The 21,064-nt window shown below is 42.9% G+C and overlaps 1 protein-coding gene across 13 annotated transcripts in view; it reads left to right on the top strand.

The window, feature by feature from the left end:
• KIF1B (kinesin family member 1B) overlaps nucleotides 1–21,064 on the top strand; it is a 100,730-nt gene that overhangs the window by 43,253 nt on the left and 36,413 nt on the right. For 7 of the 13 annotated variants that reach the window (XM_042479407.1, XM_042479411.1, XM_042479410.1 and 4 more), the window contains 8 exons: nucleotides 299–510; nucleotides 3,892–3,971; nucleotides 4,565–4,640; nucleotides 7,711–7,790; nucleotides 10,771–10,877; nucleotides 11,666–11,749; nucleotides 11,877–12,057; nucleotides 12,614–12,686. In XM_042479407.1, coding sequence (XP_042335341.1) covers nucleotides 299–510; nucleotides 3,892–3,971; nucleotides 4,565–4,640; nucleotides 7,711–7,790; nucleotides 10,771–10,877; nucleotides 11,666–11,749; nucleotides 11,877–12,057; nucleotides 12,614–12,686 — 893 coding nt within the window. Of the gene's footprint in view, nucleotides 1–298; nucleotides 511–3,891; nucleotides 3,972–4,564; nucleotides 4,641–7,710; nucleotides 7,791–10,770; nucleotides 10,878–11,665; nucleotides 11,750–11,876; nucleotides 12,058–12,613; nucleotides 12,687–16,299; nucleotides 18,350–21,064 lie in introns of those variants that run through there. The other 6 variants (XM_042479417.1, XM_042479414.1, XM_042479416.1 and 3 more) reach the window with 2 other exon arrangements.

Raw genomic sequence — 21,064 nt, 5'->3', positions numbered from 1 at the left:
ATGCCAGCCACGACTCAAACAAGGAAAGCGCCTGGGCCAAACATACCCTAGCTGACCTTAATGCATACAGTATATTCCTTTTAGAAGGAAGTGTGTTTCAGAACTGCCATCTTGTATTATTTAACCTGTCTCTCTCGCTGCCTGTGTGCTCTCCTCTTATACTGGTGTCTTCTCCCTCTTATTTCCTCCTTCCCCTTATTTTTCTGCTCCTTTGTCCTCCTTGCCTCGCCTTTCCCACCCTTGTTTTTCCACCTTCCCTCCTTGCCTCTCTGTCTGTCTGTCTCTCTCTCACTCCCAGATCTGAAAGATTTTCAGAACAATAAGCACAGATACTTGCTAGCTTCAGAGAATCAACGTCCTGGCCATTTTTCCACAGCATCCATGGGTTCCCTCACCGCATCCCCATCTTCCTGCTCTCTCAATAGTCACGTGGGCTTAACATCAGTCTCCAGCATCCAAGAACGGATCATGTCTACTCCAGGAGGAGAGGAAGCCATTGAACGTTTGAAGGTATGGATGCTTCAAGTGTCTTTTGTACTCCTGCCCTTCCCAATCTTATGTATGTATGTATGCATGCAAGCAAGCAAGCACCAAGGCACCAGAAACATCGGCCATCCAAAGCAAAGCGTATCCCAAACACTGTAACTTTACTCCCTCCATCAACCCCTGTATATGGGGCAGTGTCTTTGGGGAAGCCCTTCTCTCTGTCCTACCACCTCCATAGGTGCATCTGGGAAAAGGCCTTTTCAGTGGCTCTGGAGCTCTCTTCCAAGAGAGGTTCAGGCTGGCACCCTCCTTGCAATCCTTCCAGATGTGTTGGAATACATATTGGCTGGGAGCTGGTGGAAGATTGAGGCACACATTTCTATAGGTCATTTAGTTCATCAGGGCTGTTGGGGGTCTCCCATTGATAGAACCACTATAAATCGAAGCAGACATGACAGCAAATAAAAACAATCAGATTTTCATGGCAGTAACCAGTTGCAGGTGACACACCTGCTTAGCTTCCATATGAAATACAGTGGTACCCCGGGATACGAATTGATCGCGTTACGAAATTTCCGGGATACGAAAAAGTTCCATTGGAAAAAACTGTTCCGGGATACGAAGGTTTTTTCGGGTTACGAATTTTTTTCGGCGCGAAATTCAAACGCGCGGCTTGCCAGCGCTAACGGAAAGCCCTTTTCGGCTTGCGAAATGCATCGGGTTACGAACGCCGCGGTGGAACGAATTAATTTCGTAACCCGAGGGAGCACTGTATATTGAAGCATGGCTTTAACAGTGGGTTTGAGTTGTGAGACAAGTTCCAGTCCCTGCTCAGCCCCTATTTGGGTGGCCTTTTATCAGGCCAGTGTCTTGGTTGTCCTCTTTCTAAAGTAGAAATGCAAATGTGATGCTGTTCTTCGACAGGTTTACAAGCTGCACAAGGGAAAATGAAGGGTTATTTTAATGATAATGTCCAGACTTAGCTGGAAGTTCCACATCAGTGTCGCTTAAGGCTTGACTCTCAAGAGTCAAATCGCACAGAGATTAAAATGTGAAGCCTATAGAATGCTGTACTACATACAGAGACAATGAAGGTCTTTGTCCTGAATCTGCATACTGAAGAGCATCAGAAGAACACAGTGACAAAAGGACTTTAGTTTCTGGCTTTGCCAAAGCTTTTCTTGCCTCCATCAGAGTCGGGCTTGAAAGGGATCTGGCTGGTTGTCTTGTGAATTGAATGCTGTCTTTTCCTTGCTCTGTTGTTCACATCCTCATCCGAAAATCTTCTGGGATAGTTTGTCTGAAAGGGGATGCATGTCCTGCATAAAATGCATTTTTGAACCATGCCATTGATCTGGCGAGAAGAGCATTATCTCTACACTTGCCTGATGATCTGGTGCTAAGTGACGTCTTCTAGAAACAGATGTAACATCTGGGCTAGGATGATAGACGTCCCCCTTTGCCATTAGCATTCAGGGCATCAGCTCAGGCCTCTATAGGAGAGAGAGTTCGTGCCCAGTTTGGTGAGGTTGCTTTTTCTATTGAGTTAATGATGGAAGGTGCTGGGATTATTCAATCTCTTTTAAAACTACAAGCGAATGGAGGCCTGGAAATGAGCATATCGCCTCCAGTTCCATTGAAGTGGCGGTCGATCCCACAAAACGCAAGTGAGTCCTTTACGGAGGACTCTGAGCTCTCTCTACCCAGGCATTCCCTCCTTCCCCTGATCTTTCATCTTCTGCTTTACTGTGTTGGCTTTGCTGCGTGCTTCTTGTGTCTGCTTCAGAAAGCTGAGAAACAGCCCCATTGTTTGTCCATTCGAAAGGATATCGAGATTGGGAGAAACGCTTTCTCTCCCCTCCTCTTCTTGTGGAGGGAACAAGCAGCCCCTTGTTTTCTGAGTTGCCAGGCATGCTGCTTGAGGGGAAGGCTTCAGTAAAACTCGCTGTTGGCGTGAGGCTGAAGAGACATTTGTAGAAAGCTTGTTTAGCTTTCACCATGCCTTCTGGCATGGATGGAGAGGTTTGGGCCTTTCAGACGGTGTTGGGTTGCAGCTTCCATGATCCACCTAGTATTGGCTGTGCTAGCTGGATCTGATGGGAGTTGCAATCCAACCCCTGGTGAGCCATGTGTTCCCCACTCCTCTCTTATTTTGGGCCTTGGTACCATTTGGGGACTGAAGAGAGGAGGGCATCAACAGCTTGGTTAAGGCAAAGGGTGAACATACTTCAGGACCTTCTAAGCACACTGAAGAGAAAGAGAGTGGCAGGTGCTCTTGTTTTGGGCAAGGGGTTAAACAGAGGTGGAAAGTGGTTATCAGGGCACTAACAACACATGTTAATACACATATTAGTGAAGCAGATGTTTCGCTATGTAAGAGGTATCCTGCTGGCCTTCAACTCTACAGTCAGCTTTTACATCCTGATCTGCTGCTCTTGTTGTAGGGAGTTGTCTATTTTATTGCTGGGTATTTTTAAAATATGTACTTGCTTGCTTGTTTGTTAATATAGGCATGTATTCAATTTGAACTCCTACTCAAAGCTTGAAAATTGGACTTTTTGGACTACACTTTCCAGAATCCTCTAGCCATCAGGGCCAGCAGCGCTGTGGGCTAGCGCCTTCTGGGAATTGTATTTGAAAAGTTCCTTCTCTGAGCCACATGCAGTTTATAATGTCATGGCCCACTCCAAGGATGTACAATCTCTAGGTAGAAACCAGGCATATTTTTTAATGCTGGAGTGGAATGAAAGGCAACTGAAAGTTAGTCCAATACAAGCTGCTTAGGCGATGAATCCCTCCCCCAAACCCTGCTCCTCTGGCTCAAAGGTCTATGCCAGTGTTTCTGCTTTGGAGTAGAAGGTTAATGAGAATCTACACTAGCTTCACCTAGCTTGGTGCCCTCCAGATGTGTTGAACTACAACGCCCATAATTCCCAGCCAGCATGACCAAAGGTCACTTTGTCTGGAGATGATGGTTTTCATAGCTCAGCATTTCGGGTTGGCATCAGGTTGGTAAAGGGTGGTTGGCAGGTTCTCAAAGCTTTTTTAGGAAACACCATTTAGGTTTGGGCCAGAAAGTATTTGGGAAGAGATGGGGAAAAAACAGTAGTTTTACAACTACGTTTAGCCTTTTTAATGTGGTCAAAGACAAATATTGCTGGCCTCTTAAACACAGGCACACTTTCCAAAGTGTCCAGAGGCATCTTGCAGACTGAAGAGCTAATTGGGTCCAGGATTTTAGGGTTTAAGCATCTTGTTGTAGTCTCTTTGACTGCCATCTTAACATTGTCGGCTTTGGCATAAGAAAAAGCTAAAGGTACTCATTTCAAACATTCCTAGTAAGATATGGGGTGTATGGACGCCGCCACCCCTATAATCCATTAATTCTGTTGGCTTTTATTGCAGGAATCTGAGAAAATCATTGCGGAGCTGAACGAGACATGGGAGGAGAAACTGAGGAAGACGGAGGCTATTCGGATGGAGAGGTTAGGCACCAAAAAATCATCCTCTGGCTTATGTGATTTGCCTTAAGTCATAACTTTGATGGGGGGACAAAGTTCCATCCGACCACTAGCACCCAGGAGTGTAGAAGTAAGAATATAGTAATTTAAAAAAAGGGTTGAGTTGGCAACAGAAAGTGAGAGCAAAGAAGTTACAGTGAGATAAGGCTATAGCTTGGCAGGCAAGGGCTTGATGGAGTAAAGCTAGAGAAATTTGAAGGGAACTGAGGCAGAGATGACTTTTTGCAAAGCAAAGGAGAGAATGTTGTAGGATGAAATGGCAGCCTTTTTTTGAAAGTTCTGAATGTGGCAAATGGTGTTGGCTGGGAGCTATACATGAACTGTTGGTTATTTTGTTACTATTGCACTTTGTAATTAACAGCCCAGAAAAAAGAAGATTAAAAGAATAGCTAATCAAAGAGAGAGAGAGAGAGAGAGAGACAGTGTGGTATAGTGATCTAAGTTTTGGGCTGTGATTCTGGAGACCAGGGTTCAAATCCCTGCTCAGCCATGGGCACCCTCTAGATATTTCAGTGAATTCTTGTTCATCTAACCCATGAATTCTCTCTCCTCCATAGAGAAGCTTTGCTGGCCGAGATGGGAGTAGCCATAAGAGAAGACGGAGGAACCTTAGGCGTGTTCTCACCTAAAAAGGTATGCAGTGCCATCTACATGTGCCAGTATGGCTGCCACTTGATAACATCATTGTGTAGTAATGGATATCACTGGGATGTGAGAAGTCAGTAGCTGCAGAAAACCTGGCTTGGTATTATTTGAGATGGTCTCAAATGGGTAGTTATGTGGAAAGTATAGTTTGAAATATTGCCTGCAGGCAGTCAGCATCTTGATTATGTCTGTCGGTGTCTTTGGCTCAGTGCATTGGCATAGTTAACTGGTCTCTTTATGAATGGTTGGTGTCCCTTCCACATGCATTTGGGAATCCTCTCATAAGTGATGTGCACATTTATTGTGTTACAGTTGTGCATTCGTTCACATAATTAGGTAGATTTCCCATTATCCTTGCTGAAAGCATGTTACAATCAAACCCTTCCAGTTTGGGTATACCTAGAAAATCTTGACAGTTATCACAGCTTTAGAACGTTTTTCTTTGGTGGCAATAGACTTAAGGATTGAATTAAAGTCAAAGCCTTTCTGGAGCCATTCAGGGGGCCATGCAGAAGTGTTGTTGTTCGTACTTTATGTATCTCGCCCAGTGATAGTTAACTTGGTGTTCTCAGCGTTTTGAACTGTAAGTAATTTAACTTTATTTTAATGTACTATTTTTGTATGTTTTAAATTGTACTGTTTTTTAATATTTTTGGCCATCCTGAGTCCCAGTCTTAGGAGAAGGGTGGGATATAAATATACATAAGGATAAGAAGTGCCATAAACCTCAGATGAAATGACAATGGTTTGGAAATATTTTAGTTGTAGTCCAGAAAAAGAGGAGGGCACCAGTTTGCCCAGTTCTTGGCTTGCCATGTTAAATATTCTCATATCTTGGTCCAGATACCTTTTCTGCAACCTGACTACTTGATAGGAGTTGTTCATATAGGATGTTCTGAAGTTCATGTACACACGTCTTGGATGTGTTTGTGGTGCGAACTTTTCAGCCGACGTTTCACTGAGGTTTGAAAAGGCAAGTGGCTGGAATTAAAACATCTTTCCGGCCACCGTGTTTGGATTACTTTCCCTTTTGGGGAACTGAGACCACTGTCATGCATACCTGTCCAGTCAGGTTCCAATGCTTTTAAGTATGGGCAGCGACTTGGGGATCCAGGATGAACAGAAGACTTGATGGCTCAATGGCAAAACCCTTCCCACTTTCTTGGAGAACCAAAAATCATTGGTAGCAGTACGGGAGAGATTTTGGTTTGTGCACTCTGCCTTAGCAGTATCAAGAGCTTAGAGAAATAACTTAGCTCCCAGAATCATAATGGCTGCACTGGTTGGGGGATTGTAGTCCAAAACTTAATGTTTCCAAGTTCTGGTGGTATTAAGGGGACTCTCCAAAGTCACTTCATTTCATCTTGGAGCCTCCGCTAGTCCTCACTGTGCTTCTCCTGCCCTTCCATCTGCCCTACCATAAGTTCTCTTCTTGCCCCACCTTCTCTTTGTCTCATCTTCTGGATCACCTCCATAAAGATCTTTCCTCGGAGGCCCTCAACTCTATTTGATGAGGCTTTTGATGCATTTTCTGTTGACCAGGTTGGTGCATTTGTGCAGAAATAGCTGCTTAAATAGAGGTTTCTGCTTATGGGAGTAGAAAATAGGATTCTGTTCATCTCTTCCTTACCAATCCTATACATCCTGATTATGTTGATGGTCTGTGAGCATCCTTACCCTTATTCTTTACCCCTCTGTCATAGTTTAATGTTGTACTACGACTGGCAATTTATAGCAATGGATTTGCTGTAATCTTAGTTCATGAGCTAGAATTATTAGGTGTTGATGTCTGTCCTTGTTTTGTTTTGTCTTCGTTCTGTTCTTACCCTGCATCTTTTCCTCATGTCTGTATTTGCTGGCATTCCCTTGGCTAGATTTTCACTGCAAGGCCATGTGACATGTTTACTGATTTTATTGGGGTGTTTTCACACACACAACAAAAATCAATTTGGTGATGGATTTAGTCTGGGGTTCTATCAAGAGATTTTGCTACAAGCAATAGTCACATTTTATGGCCTTAGATTACTCTTCTAATCCTCTGTTCCTTGCAGATCTTCTAGCTTCAAATTATCCTCTCAATGGGCAATTTGTAGCTCTGATATATTGGATCCTTAGCTTGAGTGCTTGTTTCCAACTTCCTTTTGGGTTTATGTTCTGATGTTATGTTTTTCCTCCTATTTGCGCTTGCTGGCATTCTGTTGGCTAGATTTTCACTCCAAGGCCCTATGACTTGTTTGCCGATTCCAGTGGGGTATTTTCACCAAAGAAGGTTGGTTTAGTGACTGTCGTAGCTCTAGGTTCTCTAGAGAGTGTTTGCTATATGTAGATAGTTGCCTCTTTAGCCAAGTCTAGATTTTCCTTTTCCTGTTGGGGTTTTGGAAGTGTGTGATTGAGATTTACCTTCAAAGTAAATCTCTCCTATTTTTTTCCACATGGCCAGAATCAGTTGCTGTGAGATTATTGATCACCGAGTAGATCTGCTTGGGAGGCCATTTTGAGATGGACGTCATAGTAGCTTTCTCCATCTCTCCTAATTCTCTTATCCGTTCCTGCTTTTCTTTTCTTTGACAAGTGTAAAAAGAAAGCAAACTTGGGTTGGGAATTGGTAGATGAAGAAGATGCTCTGAAGGGTCTGATTTTTCCCCAATGGCTGCCAGTTTCAACCACTATTAAACAAACATTTTGAGAATTAGTATTTGACCCAATGAATTGATCCGAGATAGGGACTGTGTGTCCTTCCAGATGTTGCTGGGCTACAACATCATTTTTCATTGGTGCCTATAGAGGTTTGAGTTGATAAAATCATAATCCAAAAACATATGGAAGCATGCATGCCTCCTACTCTTAGAGTAGATTGCTTTTTCCTACTCTCAGAGTAGAATTTTGTCCCTTTCTGTACATGAATAATTTTCTTTTATTCAAGAGGCATTTTTCCTGGGAGGAAGGGTCAGATCTGGAGTTGTATTTGAGCTTCTGAATCTGATTTCTTGGAAGGGGAACCATTGCCATGCTGGGGAAAGAGAAGCTCTGCTTAAAAAGAATGTCATTCTCATTTCAGACCCCTCATCTTGTAAACCTCAATGAAGACCCCCTCATGTCGGAGTGCCTACTTTACTATATCAAAGATGGTATAACCAGGTAAGAGATGGTATTATTACTTCAGATTGGGGTGAGCAACTGCGCAGGGACTGGGGACCATTCCCCATCTCTACCTATCTGTTTGGGCACACTGTTGCATTTCAGCATGCCTGAAGTGACACAGCATCACTGCTAACATGCTGCATTAAGCTATGATGGATTTGTTGCAGTATAGTTTGATGTCGTGTGCAGACCCACCGTGACAAGCCGTAATGTCTGAACCCTGTGGTATCTTGTTGCCTTGTGTACTCTAACCTTTTTGTTTGGAAGGTGGCTTGCAATTGTGGTTTGTCCCTGGTTTATTTTGCCGCTCTCTGAAAAACTGAAACAGGAGCTGACAAAAGATGTAGAAGGGAAGCAGAAGAGAACCAAACTGCCAATGTGGAAATCAAACCAAATTGGCTTGATTGTCTGCTTAAGCAACAAACCAAGATTAAAACAAACCATGACTTACTAAGATGTGTGAATGTGCCCTTAGAACAGAAGAATTCTGTAAACCAGTGACAAATGCAAGAAGCTCTTAAGGGAGCTTCTGTACACTTAGTATTAAGGAACATAATATAATACACTTAGTATTAAGGAACTCCTGAGCACATGTTCAGCCCAGTAGTTTGTTTTGAGTCCCAGAACTGATCTCGGTCCATTTATGTACAAGCGTTGTGCCTTGATTCTCCCCTCTCCAGCTTTCTTCATTAGAACAGCCCACTTAGAGATCGAAGAAGTCTCTCAGTTCTGCACATGTTAAACCATTGGCAATTGGAACCTCTTGCCAACTTATGTAAATAAAATCTGAGCTTTACCAAGAGATCCTCAGGTATCTTCTGCCCATCTTTGCTATAGAGGGAGGACATCCACTTTGAAGCAGCCTCTCTCCTCTTTCAAAGCAGGTCCAGTTGTATAAAGATCTTGGCTGATAGGTAGAGTGTGCGCTTATTCTTTCCCTTGTTTGCATGCATGAGATTAACTCTGATAGTCAGATATGGACTGTATTAGCTTTTGCTGAGTATTTGTAGCCAGCTGAGTTTAGAAAGAAAGAAAGAGGAACTTTGCAGCACCTTGAATGCTAACATTTATTTTAGCATAAGCTTTTGTGGATTACAATCCATTTCTTCAGATCTATGGAACAGAGATTGGATGCATCTGAGGAAGTGGGCAGTAATCCATGAAAGCTCATGTTGGAAAAAAAACCTGTTAATCTTAAAAGGTGCCACAGGACTCCTTTTGTCCTTTTATACTGAAGGAGACTAAGGCAGCTGCCCCTTTGAAAACAGATGCAGTTGTTTGGAGGGGGAAGAGCAGGCCGACTGCATTAAGATGGGCACTTTCCTCTTAGGGTCTGGGATGGGAGGCAGGTGCGAAATACTGTCATTGAACAGATGGCATCAACCAGATGTCCCAACCTGGTACCTTCCAGAAACATTGGACTGCAATTCCTACAGCTATGCTGGCTGGAGGATTCTGGAAATTGTTAACCATCAATTGAGTCCCTGCTGTTTTCCTAAGCTTTTAAAATCAGCCAGTATGTCTTTTTGTGGTTGCTGGCTTTTAATCTTTTTTGCTATTTTTAGCATTTGTTCCTTTTTTGTTTTATTTCACTGTTGCTTATATTATAGATTTTCTTTGGCGTGTAAGTCACCTTGAGGATTCTTAAAATATGTATTTAAAATGCTCCGTGGTTTGTTTAGCTCCTTCTGTTGCTGTTAGGAGCAAAGAGGCAGTGATTGTCAGCACACTGCTTTGTAGCTTGTAAACCAGGGTTCCTGTAATCCCTTGGTTTATTGTGCTGAGCAACCATAAACTTGCAGCCATAACCGGCTCTTTTGCTAAAATATAAAAATAAAAGGCAGCAATAACCTAGTCGCATCTATTGGTGAAGAATAAAACTGCAACTCTCTGGGATACCCCCAGGGACAGCCTATGCAAAGAGAGAGAGAGAGATGAAGGAAATGGATATGGATTCTACTGTAAGACTGTTCCAGAAAGCAGTTACTGTAATAGTAGATGTTAACCACAATTCCAAATTTGGATGAACAGACTGGAAGCAGAAACGTCTGAATTTCTGGGTGTACAGGAGAAGGAGTGGGGAGTGTGCAAGCCTTGAAGGAAGTTTGGTGTGATTCTCGGTTTGCTAAATCATTCTTCAGACCATAGAATCTCAGAGCTCAAAGGGAACTCAGGAGCCATTTAGTCCAACTCACTGCCATGCAGGAATACACAACTTAAAGCATTCTCTAAACATGGCCACCCAATCTCTGTTTAAAGATCTTCTCTGAAGGAAAATCCATCATCCTCTGAGGCAGGCTGTTCAAGAGGCTCTTCCTAACGTCTAGAGGGAATAATTTTCCATGTAATTTGAATTCAGTGATTTGTGCTCTGGTCTTGGGAGCAGGAGGAAACAAGCTTGCTCCATCTTCTACATGACATCCTTTCAGATGTTTAAAGATGGCTGTTATCTCTGAATATAGGCCAGTAGCTTTAGCCAAAGCCAGGAAAGTGCTCAAAATGTTATGCCCCAGTTTGCTCTGACATGTTCTGCTGATAGGCAATTCCAAAGCGTTTCTCTTCTCCAGTCGCTAAACGTAAATGATAGAGGTAAAATCTGTGTCCTTCGTGTCCCCCTGATGTTCAATTTCCATAATTGTAAATGTGTGTATTGATTTATTATACTTCTTGAGAGAAGGTCATGTCTGGATCAGCTGAGAAGGGAAACTTGTCCCACTATGCACAGTATCTACCATAAGTTAGAAATGGATTCTGGGCCCAAGGGATCATTTTTGCTATTGTAGAACTGGAAAAGATATATCAGATTCCAATGTGTGTGTCTGTGTGTGTGTGTGATTTCCTCACTTGACTTGAAATGTTTTGATGTTCATTGCAAATGGTGTCTCTTCCTCGATGCTGACGTCAGCTCATTGCAGATTCACATGTTTGTTTTGAAAAGCCATCACGAAATCTTTGAAATCCTCTTTGTTGAATGCAGGGTAGGCCAGGCTGACGCAGAACGGCGTCAAGACATCGTGCTGAGTGGCGCTCACATCAAAGAAGAGCACTGTATATTCCGAAGTGAGAGGAACCACAGTGGCGATGGTGAGAGAGAGGGATTACTTACTGTTTAAACATCTTGACCTCTTTGTTCTGTAGTGTTACCTGTATTGACACTTTGCTATCGATCAGCTCCTCTTTAGACACTAATTGGCCATAGCTTGGGTTACTTCAACTCTTGACAGCATAGCATCGTGATTTGAGTGTTGGACTAGGATTTTGGGAGACTAGGGTTTGAATTTGTTCAGCCATGAAAACTCAATGGGAGACTTTAGACAAGTCATACTCCTTTAGCCATGAAAAACCCTCACTAACAAATCTTGCCAAGAAAACCACATGGTAGATTTGCCTTAAGAGTTGCCATAAGCTGGAAATGACTTGAAGGCACTCAGCAACAACAACTTTACAGCCACAAACTTCAACTCTGCCCCCCCACTATGTTAACATGTCTTCAGCCTTAGTTCCTCTTCCAGTTTAGGAATTGCTTGTTTGACATCTGTGCCCTTGGAAGCTTCTGGATACTGAGTCATATTGAAATCCCTTTAGCTCAGTATTATCTACACTGACTAGCAGCAGCTCTCCCAGGAAGGATTCTTTCCTAACACTATGTTGGATATCTTGGGGTTTGAACCATCTACAGCTACAGCTGAGGGGTTATTTCCTGAAATGTGGGAGTTCTTGTCCTCCCTATGTCAGACTTTTCCCTCACCCTTTCCAGAACACCATTACATGGTCTCAAAGGCTCTACATGGTACCCCAAAATTATCTGGATTGATTTCCTTCCTTTTCTCCTATGAGTCAGATACTGACATGAGGAGTTTTCCTTCTCCTAGTTATCGTTACGCTGGAACCTTGTGAACGATCAGAAACCTATGTCAATGGCAAGAGGGTGGTGCAGCCAGTTCAGCTACGCTCAGGTGAGACACTGGTTTGGATTCCATTGCCTGAAAGATTTCCTTGAGAGCTGACCTTGCAGCTTACTGTTAAAAAGTTATTACTCTTTTTATAAGACCTTTAGTCATCCCGTTTTCATTGCACATCCAGGAAATCGTATTATTATGGGAAAGAACCACGTGTTCCGTTTCAACCACCCTGAGCAAGCGCGGGCTGAAAGGGAGAAGACTCCGTCTGCAGAGACTCCATCGGAACCAGTCGACTGGACTTTTGCTCAGAGAGAATTGTTAGAGAAACAAGGCATTGATATGAAGCAAGAAATGGAAAAAAGGTAACAGAGGTTATGTGATGATGCAAAACAGTCTTTGCTCTGTTGTTGTTTTATTGTATTCTACATTCTGCTGTTTTCTATTCTGTTCAGTTGTTATATGCTATCTGTTCTACCCTTGGACTCTTCAGGTGTGCTGAACTAACACTGGCCATGTTTGATGGGCATGATAGAAGTAATCTCAAGGTGCTCAAGGGATAGCTGAGTTATTGATGAATGGTGTTTTTTAAATCAACCATTCACTCATTGAGCACCTTGAGACATGTCTAGTTTTTTCTGATTCCCTTGGGTGCTCCTCAGTTTTTGCATCATCTTTATATCAATTGCCAGTTGCATGAAATGGAAGACACATTGTGTCCTGCAGGCGGACTTCCCATAGGCAACTGAGTGGACACTATGTGAGCAGAATGTTCAACTAAATAAATTCATGGTCCAATCCAGTATGGCTCTTTTTATATTTCCATTTCCCCCCAACTATGGGTGCCACCCCCACTGTGGTCTCAAGTTATAGCAGGTTTTCAATAGCTTATGTGACTGACCTTTGCCTCTCTCTCTCCAGACTTCAAGAAATGGAGATTCTGTACAAGAAGGAGAAGGAAGAAGCAGATCTCTTACTAGAGCAACAGAGACTAGTAAGTGTCAATATTTATTAGTTGTCTTTGCAAATCTCACATGCTGACTGTCTTGACTCTTGAGACAGGAGATGTACTCACATTGCTTGTTCACACCATTAAGCATCTGTCACCTTTTCATTGGCCTATTTTGGCTTTAACGTGGGCATGTCCCATGAGACAGAAGATGTTAGTCTCACTCTTGGGTTCAGGGAGGGGGGAAGCCTTTCTTCCCCAGATGTCTTGTTCTTCAGCTACCAAAAGCCATGGTCGGCATGGTCAGTGGTAAGGAATTGTGGCAGTTCCAGTCCAAAGCATCTATAGGTTACCACAGTTACCCATGGTATTGAACAAGTACAGCTCCCAATCTCTTGGTTCTTTGACAAGTCAAAATTTTGTTTTGTGTTCCTCCCCATCCCTTTCTCCTGGTTGTCTCTGAGGTTTTGTCTTTTTACTTAAGGGTTGCCATGGAGGATTTGCCTTGGTTTGGTTTTGGATTGTCACTTAGTACTAATTCTGTGCTTCTGAGAAGTGACTTCTAGTTGTGCCCAAAGATTTCTTAAATGTGATCTCCAAAAAGGATTTCTGCAACTATGCATGACTTAACCTCTCTGTCCTGCCTTGCATGTTCTGAAACATTAGCAAGGGATGATGCTGGCACATATGCTGGTGTGTGGTTGTGGAAGAGGCAAGCGTTTAAATGTTGGCAAATCAATCATGTCATTGGGCATCCCTGAAGCAAGATACCACAATAGCCTTCCCTGACTTGTCATCCTCTAGATGTGCTGGATTACAGCTCCCATCATTCTAGCCAGCTGCCGATAGTGCGATCATGGAGCTCTGGTGTGACACAACTAGAAAGTGACAGGTCAAGGAAAGCAATTTAAAATATCTATTATCTAAAATGTCTCCATATTTGAAGATTATGGAAAGGCTCATTAATGAAGGTAATAATTGCCACCTTTGGGGCAGAAAGGTTCCAAACTGGCTTTCTTTTGAGCAGGTTTTTAAAAAAGTAATAAGTATAGTATTGTGTGAAAATATTTAGTAAAACAACTCATAGTGAAATAGCATGCAGCTTGGATCCAAAATTTCCTTCCATCAATTGAACAGTGTTCCAATTCATAGAATGGCATTTGCTTACCTTCAGAATATGATTCAGAGGGTTGCAGATGAAAGCAGTAGCTGGTGGAAGTTGAGAAGCCAAACCCAGTAAAGCATACTTAGAAGTGTTTTTTAGGAAGGAGATACTCGAATAAGAATATAAGAGCTGATACTGAGGAATGCAGATCAAGCAGGGCCAGTGGATTAATCCCATGGGTATTAATGGAGTGTCCCAGATTTGGGTTTGACCTGACATAGTGGGGGTTATATAGGATTAGAGGCTGCTCTGGAGAATAGACTGGCAACTAACTGGGACCTGGTGTGTTCTACAAAGTGGCTGGAACTCAGCACTTCCTAAGCCAGGGCTGTCGAGCAAAGGAATTAAGAGGGCTGTTTAGGGTTACCACTTAGCAAACTGAAGAATCCCTGCCACATGCAAGATGGTGCCATCCGGAAGTGTCTGAGTATAGATTTTGGCATTCTAACTTTAGAGTTAGGTCCTGATTTTTTGTTTTAGGTCAAAGCTTTTACTTCTGGCCCACCATATTTTAATTGTAAGTGCGTAGGGAGGAAACAACAGATCTGCATGCTTAATATACCAGTTGTGCGTTGGACTCTCCTTTTGTCCTGTCTTAAAGGGTACCACAGATTTGGTACCCCTTAGGCATTTGAGCTACACTTCCTCTCCTCTGAAGTCTACGAAAGCTCATGCTGCCAATTTCTTTCTTTCAGTTAGTCTCAAAGGTGCTACAAGATCTCTCTATGCATTCCTCTCCCTCCATCAGCATAGCTGGCGAATTTGGACAGGTTCCCATACTCTTAGGGCTGAAGGATGGATTTCACAGTTCTTCTAAGATGGGAACAGAACTGTGAATGACCCAAGAGTCAGCTTGGAGGCACTGACAGAAATTCCCTGGACTTGCTGACTGAGATCTGACATAAAGCAGCTGAAGTATAACACGTTGACCATGTAGTTTCATGTCTTCCAGGCATGCCAGGAGTAGTCCCTACTGCTTACTGGTTGGGATGGGAAGGAAAGGGAAGCATTCCAGAACTGGAAGAAGTGGTTGGTCTCAGCTTGGAGGGTGTGCTCAAATATGGTGTGTGCTCTCCTTTTCCTTCCCTTAGGAGTGCAGAGTAGCCACATCTTCATCCTCTAACACAATACACACACACACACACACACACTGGCAGCATCCCATCCTTGGGTTTGGTAACTGTTGCAGAGGGTGAAGTTTTGGACTAAATGCAAAAGGATAGCGAACAGCTCACTGTGCCTATCCAAAAAGAGACATAGGTGTGCTCACACTTGTCTGTGTCACTAATAAGATGCTGTTCGCTGATTCCAAGGTTACTGATTTTTATTCCTAAGCAAGTCCTGGGGAAACCATTACTTTACTACACTGGATAAATAGAAGCCTTGAGCGTCTAATGCAAATAAGCAGCTATTCCTCTTGGAACAAGATGAAGAGTTTTGTTTTGAAATGTGTTTGGAAACATTTCTAAAATCCTTTGACTTTATATGAAATATATGTAGACCTCTCTTTACCTGAAAAATGCTCCTAGGACAGCTATAAGTTTGTAACTGTTAACCAAAACACACTGGACAGTTAATAAAGGTGTAAGGGGGCTTTAATGCTAGAATGTGGAAAGAGTGTCAAAGACCTCAAAATTCAGCCTTTGTGTGTAGTTCAAAAAGTCTAGTGGATCATTTAGAGTATCGATGCATGTTAGTTATCTTAAGTATCTTTGAAACAAAATTATCAGTGGCAAATAGAAATTGAAAAACCCTATGGAATGCCATGGCTAGTCTTTTTGCTTTGTAGCTATTCCTCCTCGGAGCCTGAAACCTTCTCTAACACTTTCCTAGTGGCTGTTTCTGAAATGGTTTCCCTCTTAACTTCTAACACTTCTTTGGCTGCTTTTCTAGTAGAGTGAACTACAAACCTTACGTGTCCCTGCACCATGTGTTACTAACCAGTGAATAACTTGATTTAACCTGGGCTGATCATTCTGCAATGACTGTTGGGGTCGCTCACTGCGGAGGGAAGACTTTGTTTTACTGGAATAATTCAACAAGTAACCAAGGCCAAAATGCGTGTCTGGGGTTGTTGCACGCCTTTGTAGCACGAGCCAAGTATTTGCTTCCACCTTCCTACCAGGTACTTGATTTTGTTTCATCTAACAGTTTCATCCAGTCTGGATTATGCAAAGTCTTGGGATATACTAGGACAATTTGAGTCAGATGTTCCACAGCCAATTTAGATGTGGCTGGATGACAGAAAACATTAAAGAAAGCAACTGAGGACCCTTAAGAGAAAGAGCCTAGCATCTTAAAACTGGAATCCTTAATTTAGCATTTATTCTATTTGATCCCTTCTTTCACCACCCAGTCATTAGTTTTCTTAGCTTTTAGTTGTGCTTTTTTTAGTTGTTTATATTTTTTTCATTTGTTCAGTATTTCCCTTTGTTCCCCCATTTTAATTTTAGTTATTTTGGGGCCACTTCTTGATTTTTTTGTTTTCCAAAGGATGCAGACTCTGATAGTGGGGATGATTCGGACAAGCGGTCTTGCGAGGAGAGCTGGAGGCTGATCACTTCCCTGAGAGAGAAGCTGCCCCCCAGCAAGTTGCAAACCATTGTTAAAAAGTGTGGACTCCCCAGCAGCGGCAAGAAGCGAGAGCCCATCAAAATGTATCAGATCCCTCAACGCCGGCGTCTTAGCAAAGACTCCCGATGGGTTACGGTCTCAGACTTGAAGATCCAGGCCGTGAAGGAGATCTGCTACGAGGTTGCCCTCAATGACTTCCGGCATAGTCGACAGGAGATCGAGGCCTTGGCTATTGTGAAAATGAAAGAGCTTTGCGCTATGTATGGGAAGAAGGACCCCAATGAGCGTGACTCGTGGCGGGCCGTCGCTCGAGACGTCTGGGACACTGTGGGGGTCGGCGACGAGAAGATCGAAGATGTCCTCCTCAACGGGAAAGGCATTGCTGACGTGGATGACCTCAAGGTGCACATCGACAAACTTGAAGACATCTTGCAAGAAGTCAAAAAACAAAACAACATGAAGGATGAGGAAATAAAAGTCCTCCGGAACAAAATGCTCAAAATGGAAAAGGTATTGCCTCTGATCGGCTCCCAGGATCCCAAGGCTCAGGCGGCCGTGGCTACCGCAAAAGCGAAAGAGCCCGGTCCTGCCAGGATGGCAGAAGCAGAAGGGAATGTGAAAAATGATGATGGACCTGCCAAAGACGATCGTGTTTGCCAGTTAATGGAGGAAGACCCTGCCTTCAGACGTGGGCGATTGCGCTGGATGCGGCAAGAGCAAATTCGCTTTAAGAACCTCCAGCAGCAAGAAATCACTAAGCAGCTCCGCCGGCAGAACATGCCTCACCGCTTCATCCCACCTGAGAACCGCAAGCCCCGCTTCCCATTTAAAAGCAACCCCAAACACAGGAACTCATGGAGTCCCGGAACGCACATCATCATCACCGAAGATGAAATTATCGAGGTGAGGGTTCCAAAGGAAGAAGACACGAAGGAGCAGCAGGAAGAAAGCCAAGATGTGGATGGGAGAGCTCACGTTCCCAAGGACCCCCAGCAGCTTTGGTATATGTATGGCCCCCAGAGGGGTCAAGAGAATATCCAGATCAAGAGGCAGCCTTTGAACGTGCCTCTGCAGCAGCCTTCCCATCCTCAACCAGAACCTGCAGCTCCACTCCGCTGGAGGAGCAACTCCCTCAACGGCCAACAGAAAGGCTTGCGGCGTCAGGGGTCTGACTCCTCCGAATCACTGCACTCTCATGGTGGCGGCGGACACCCAAACCAAGATCTTCAGACATTTCAGCAGAAGCGCCATATGCATCAACATCGCCAATCCTATTGCAATTACAGCACTAACGGAGGCACAAACATGGAGAGCAATGGGGCCGCAGGTGGTCGTGCCAGACAGACTGAGCGGCCCAACCACTATAACCAGTTTGTGACCCCTCCGCGGATGAGGCGACAGTTCTCTGCCCCTAACCTCAAAGCTAGCAGAGAAACGACTGTTTGAGGCACGGGAGGATTAAGGAGGAAGAAGATTGTTCAGTTGTGAGAAATGGAGTCTCTATGGAGCTATCTGCCCCGGAGATAGCAGATGATACCTTTTCAAAACAAATAACTGGGTGATTTGTATGCAAAGTACAAGACTGGCATTTTATACCTATCTATTATTGCCTGTGAAAATGAAAAATGTTCAACCTGTGGAACTGTGATTGTTGATGACCCTTGCTTGATGCTTTGGGAGGCATTTGGGGTACTTTTGTTTTCATTACATGGGAATATCATGTGGGATATCTGTAGGACTCTATTCTCCATATTCCTGTTGCCCTTTGGACAATCACCAAGAAACCAATCTATTTTCTAGTGTTGAACCGTTGCATGTACAATTTGTGGGGAAAGATTTAAGACTCTGACCATTGTATTGCAGTTAGACATTGAGTAGAATTTAATTTTTGTTGCCTTTTAATAAGAATTTAGTGAAAGTTTCAGAAATTCTTCCTATTCAGAATAAAAAAAATTAGACTCAAATGGGAAAGAAATATTAGAGGGTTTCATTCTTGAAATTAAGAATTTTAGTCTTGTTTAGTCATTTGTGTAAATGCTGAAAATGGTTGACAGCGCTTTCTTTAAGAAGGTTCAGACTCTTCACAGGAAATATGCTAGGAATCTGCATTAAACTCCTCTACATTGATAGGAATAGCTGGAGAGAATTTCATTTCAGTTTTCTTTTGACTGGTTTTGCTGAAATTTGCAAACTTCTTGCTGCTCAGGATGAAGGACTATAGGGTTTTAAAAACCTGAATGCAGGAAAAATCAAAACTGATACATTTCCCCTTCCCAAACCACAGATTACATTGGGATTCCAGTTGGGTTTTCCATCTTGTTTTCATTCAGCCATAAACCAGTTAGGTTTAAGGTCGGAAGACAAACATAGCTAATTTCTGACCCTTCTTTCCTGAATTTGAGAAAGAAATATTAACATGTGTGAGTTGTTAATGAAATGTCACCTATGCAAAGTCTTGCCTTTTTGCATAGTGGCTTTTTATAAAGTATTTTTGTTTGCTTCTTTCTTTAAGAATGAGTGTGATTTTACAATGGCCACCAAAAGCTGCCTAAATGAAGTTGTGGCCCCAGCTCTTATATGTTGCCTTTGGTTATGTTAAGGATGCAGGTAAAGCATCTCAACTCTCCAATGTTTGTGTGTTTTATTTTCCTTTACAGATTTGGGTGGGAATAGTGAGAGTTTTGGCTTGTTTTTCTGCTTGATGATGGGTGGGTCGGAGGGAACAAACTTGAATTTATTGTAACTCCCAAGGAGCCTTAGCATAGCAATCGTTTTGTAGGGATTGATAATATGTGCCTTCCAGTCGACTCTGACTTATGGCAACCCTCTCCTAGGGTTTTCTTGGCAAACTTTATTCAGAAACAGTTTACTGTGGCCTTCCTTTGAGGCTTAGAGAGTGTGACTTGTCCAAGGTGACCCAGTGGGTTTCCGTGACTGAATGGGATTCGAACCCCAGTGTCCCAGAAATTACTGTGCAAAATCCTGCAACAGTTTAAGCTTCCTATGTTTATGGGGCAAGGGAATTTCTAGCACTTCATCAAGTTTACATTTTTGTATGTACCTATGACTCTCAAGTAGTAAGGAATAGGCATTTTTGTCATTTCCCTGCTCCAACAAACCCGTCAAGTTGATTTCACAGTTTGGACCGTATTTGCCCAGATGTGCGATCTCAGCTCTTTACCAGGCCTGTGCCCTTTGGTCAGATGTAAATGTGAAATATCAATGCAAGTCCACTCTCATAAGAGTCCTATTGGTATGAGAATTGCTGTTTTCCATTGTACTGACAGGTTCACAAGTTTATCTACAACAGCCTGCAACCCAACAGACTTCGAGATACAAAGTGTTCAAGCTCTGGTTTTCTGCAAAGGAATCTATTTCTGTAGAGGGAAGTCTGGCCTGATTTTGTTTGGAAGAAGCAGGGGTTGTAGTTGAATTGGGAGCAGAACCGAGTTTTGAAGAGCGTGGGCTTGAATTAAATGAAAACCACTGGGTTAATTCTCATGCTGATTACAATCCCTCTTTTAGAAAACTTGAAATCACTCCATTTCTCACCTCCATATATATATAAAATGTACAAGCAAGACCTTTTATCTGCTTCTTACCGTATCTGCTTTGGGTTTGTTAAAATCAGAAGAGCGTGCATAAATGGCACCAGTTTTACGTTTTTACAAATGGGAGCACCCTCTAATGAAGAATAGTGTTTCGCTAAACAAAGGAAAAAGACACTGCATATTTGCATCTTGCTTGTAGAAGAGCAACATGCAGTGGTTGCCTCTCAAGACTCCCATTAGTTTTCATTAAGGTTTGTATGGTGTTAAAAGGAAGTATTGCACCTTTTCCCACACTTATTTCCATTCTCAGATGAATACTGTTGAGGTTTTTTAAAGAGAAATAGGAAGAGAAATGGTAGGTTTTGGGATTAAACTAGTATTGACATGCAGACACATGTAATTGCCTTTTAATGGGGTTCGTAAATGAACAGCCTGTGCTCAAAGGATTTAAATTGGGAATACAGGACTGATGTTAATAAGGACTCTTAATCTTTGTCACCTTTGTCTTTCCAAAGTTTCTTTCTCCTAGGAACAGGGTGACCAGTTTAGGGGTGGATTTGTTGCAGAAAACAAGACAAGGGATTAATGAGGATTTAAAGCCTCATCCTTGCAGACAGACCGGCTACATTTCACATTTAGGTAATCCAGATTGTGGTTTGTTGCCTTCTGGTTTGTTGTGCCCAGATTCAGCCCTGTATGCAAACTATAGTTTGCTGACCAGCCGCACACACAATTTTAAACTCTGGTTGCTTAGTCATCCACAGGATAGTTTGTGGCTAAAATGGCAAACCTTGGATAATATAAACTGTGGCTTAGTGTGACATGGGAACATGGCCATTGGTTATCAGTAATTCAGAAGCTTCTCTTGAATATTCTTCTTTTAAGAAAGGCCTATTCAAGAAGGGGGAGTTGCACATAGATGTGATCCCTAACAGTGACGTCTTCAAAATTCAAAGATATAGCCATGTTAGTGTGTAGGAACCAGTCTGTAGAGAGATCTTGCAGCACCTTTGAGACTAACTGAAAGAAAGAAGTTGGCGGTCTGGGCTTTCGTAGATGTTTTTAAGCCACCTCCTCAGAAGCAGGTGCCATGAAGTTCAGTGGGATTTCTCTACTAATGTGTGTAAGATCAT

The sequence above is a fragment of the Sceloporus undulatus genome, chromosome 7 (assembly GCF_019175285.1).
Source record: "Sceloporus undulatus isolate JIND9_A2432 ecotype Alabama chromosome 7, SceUnd_v1.1, whole genome shotgun sequence".
Classification (NCBI taxonomy): domain Eukaryota; kingdom Metazoa; phylum Chordata; class Lepidosauria; order Squamata; family Phrynosomatidae; genus Sceloporus; species Sceloporus undulatus.
Note: the sequence above shows the minus strand (reverse complement) of the source record. Positions and strands in the feature narration are given on the sequence as shown.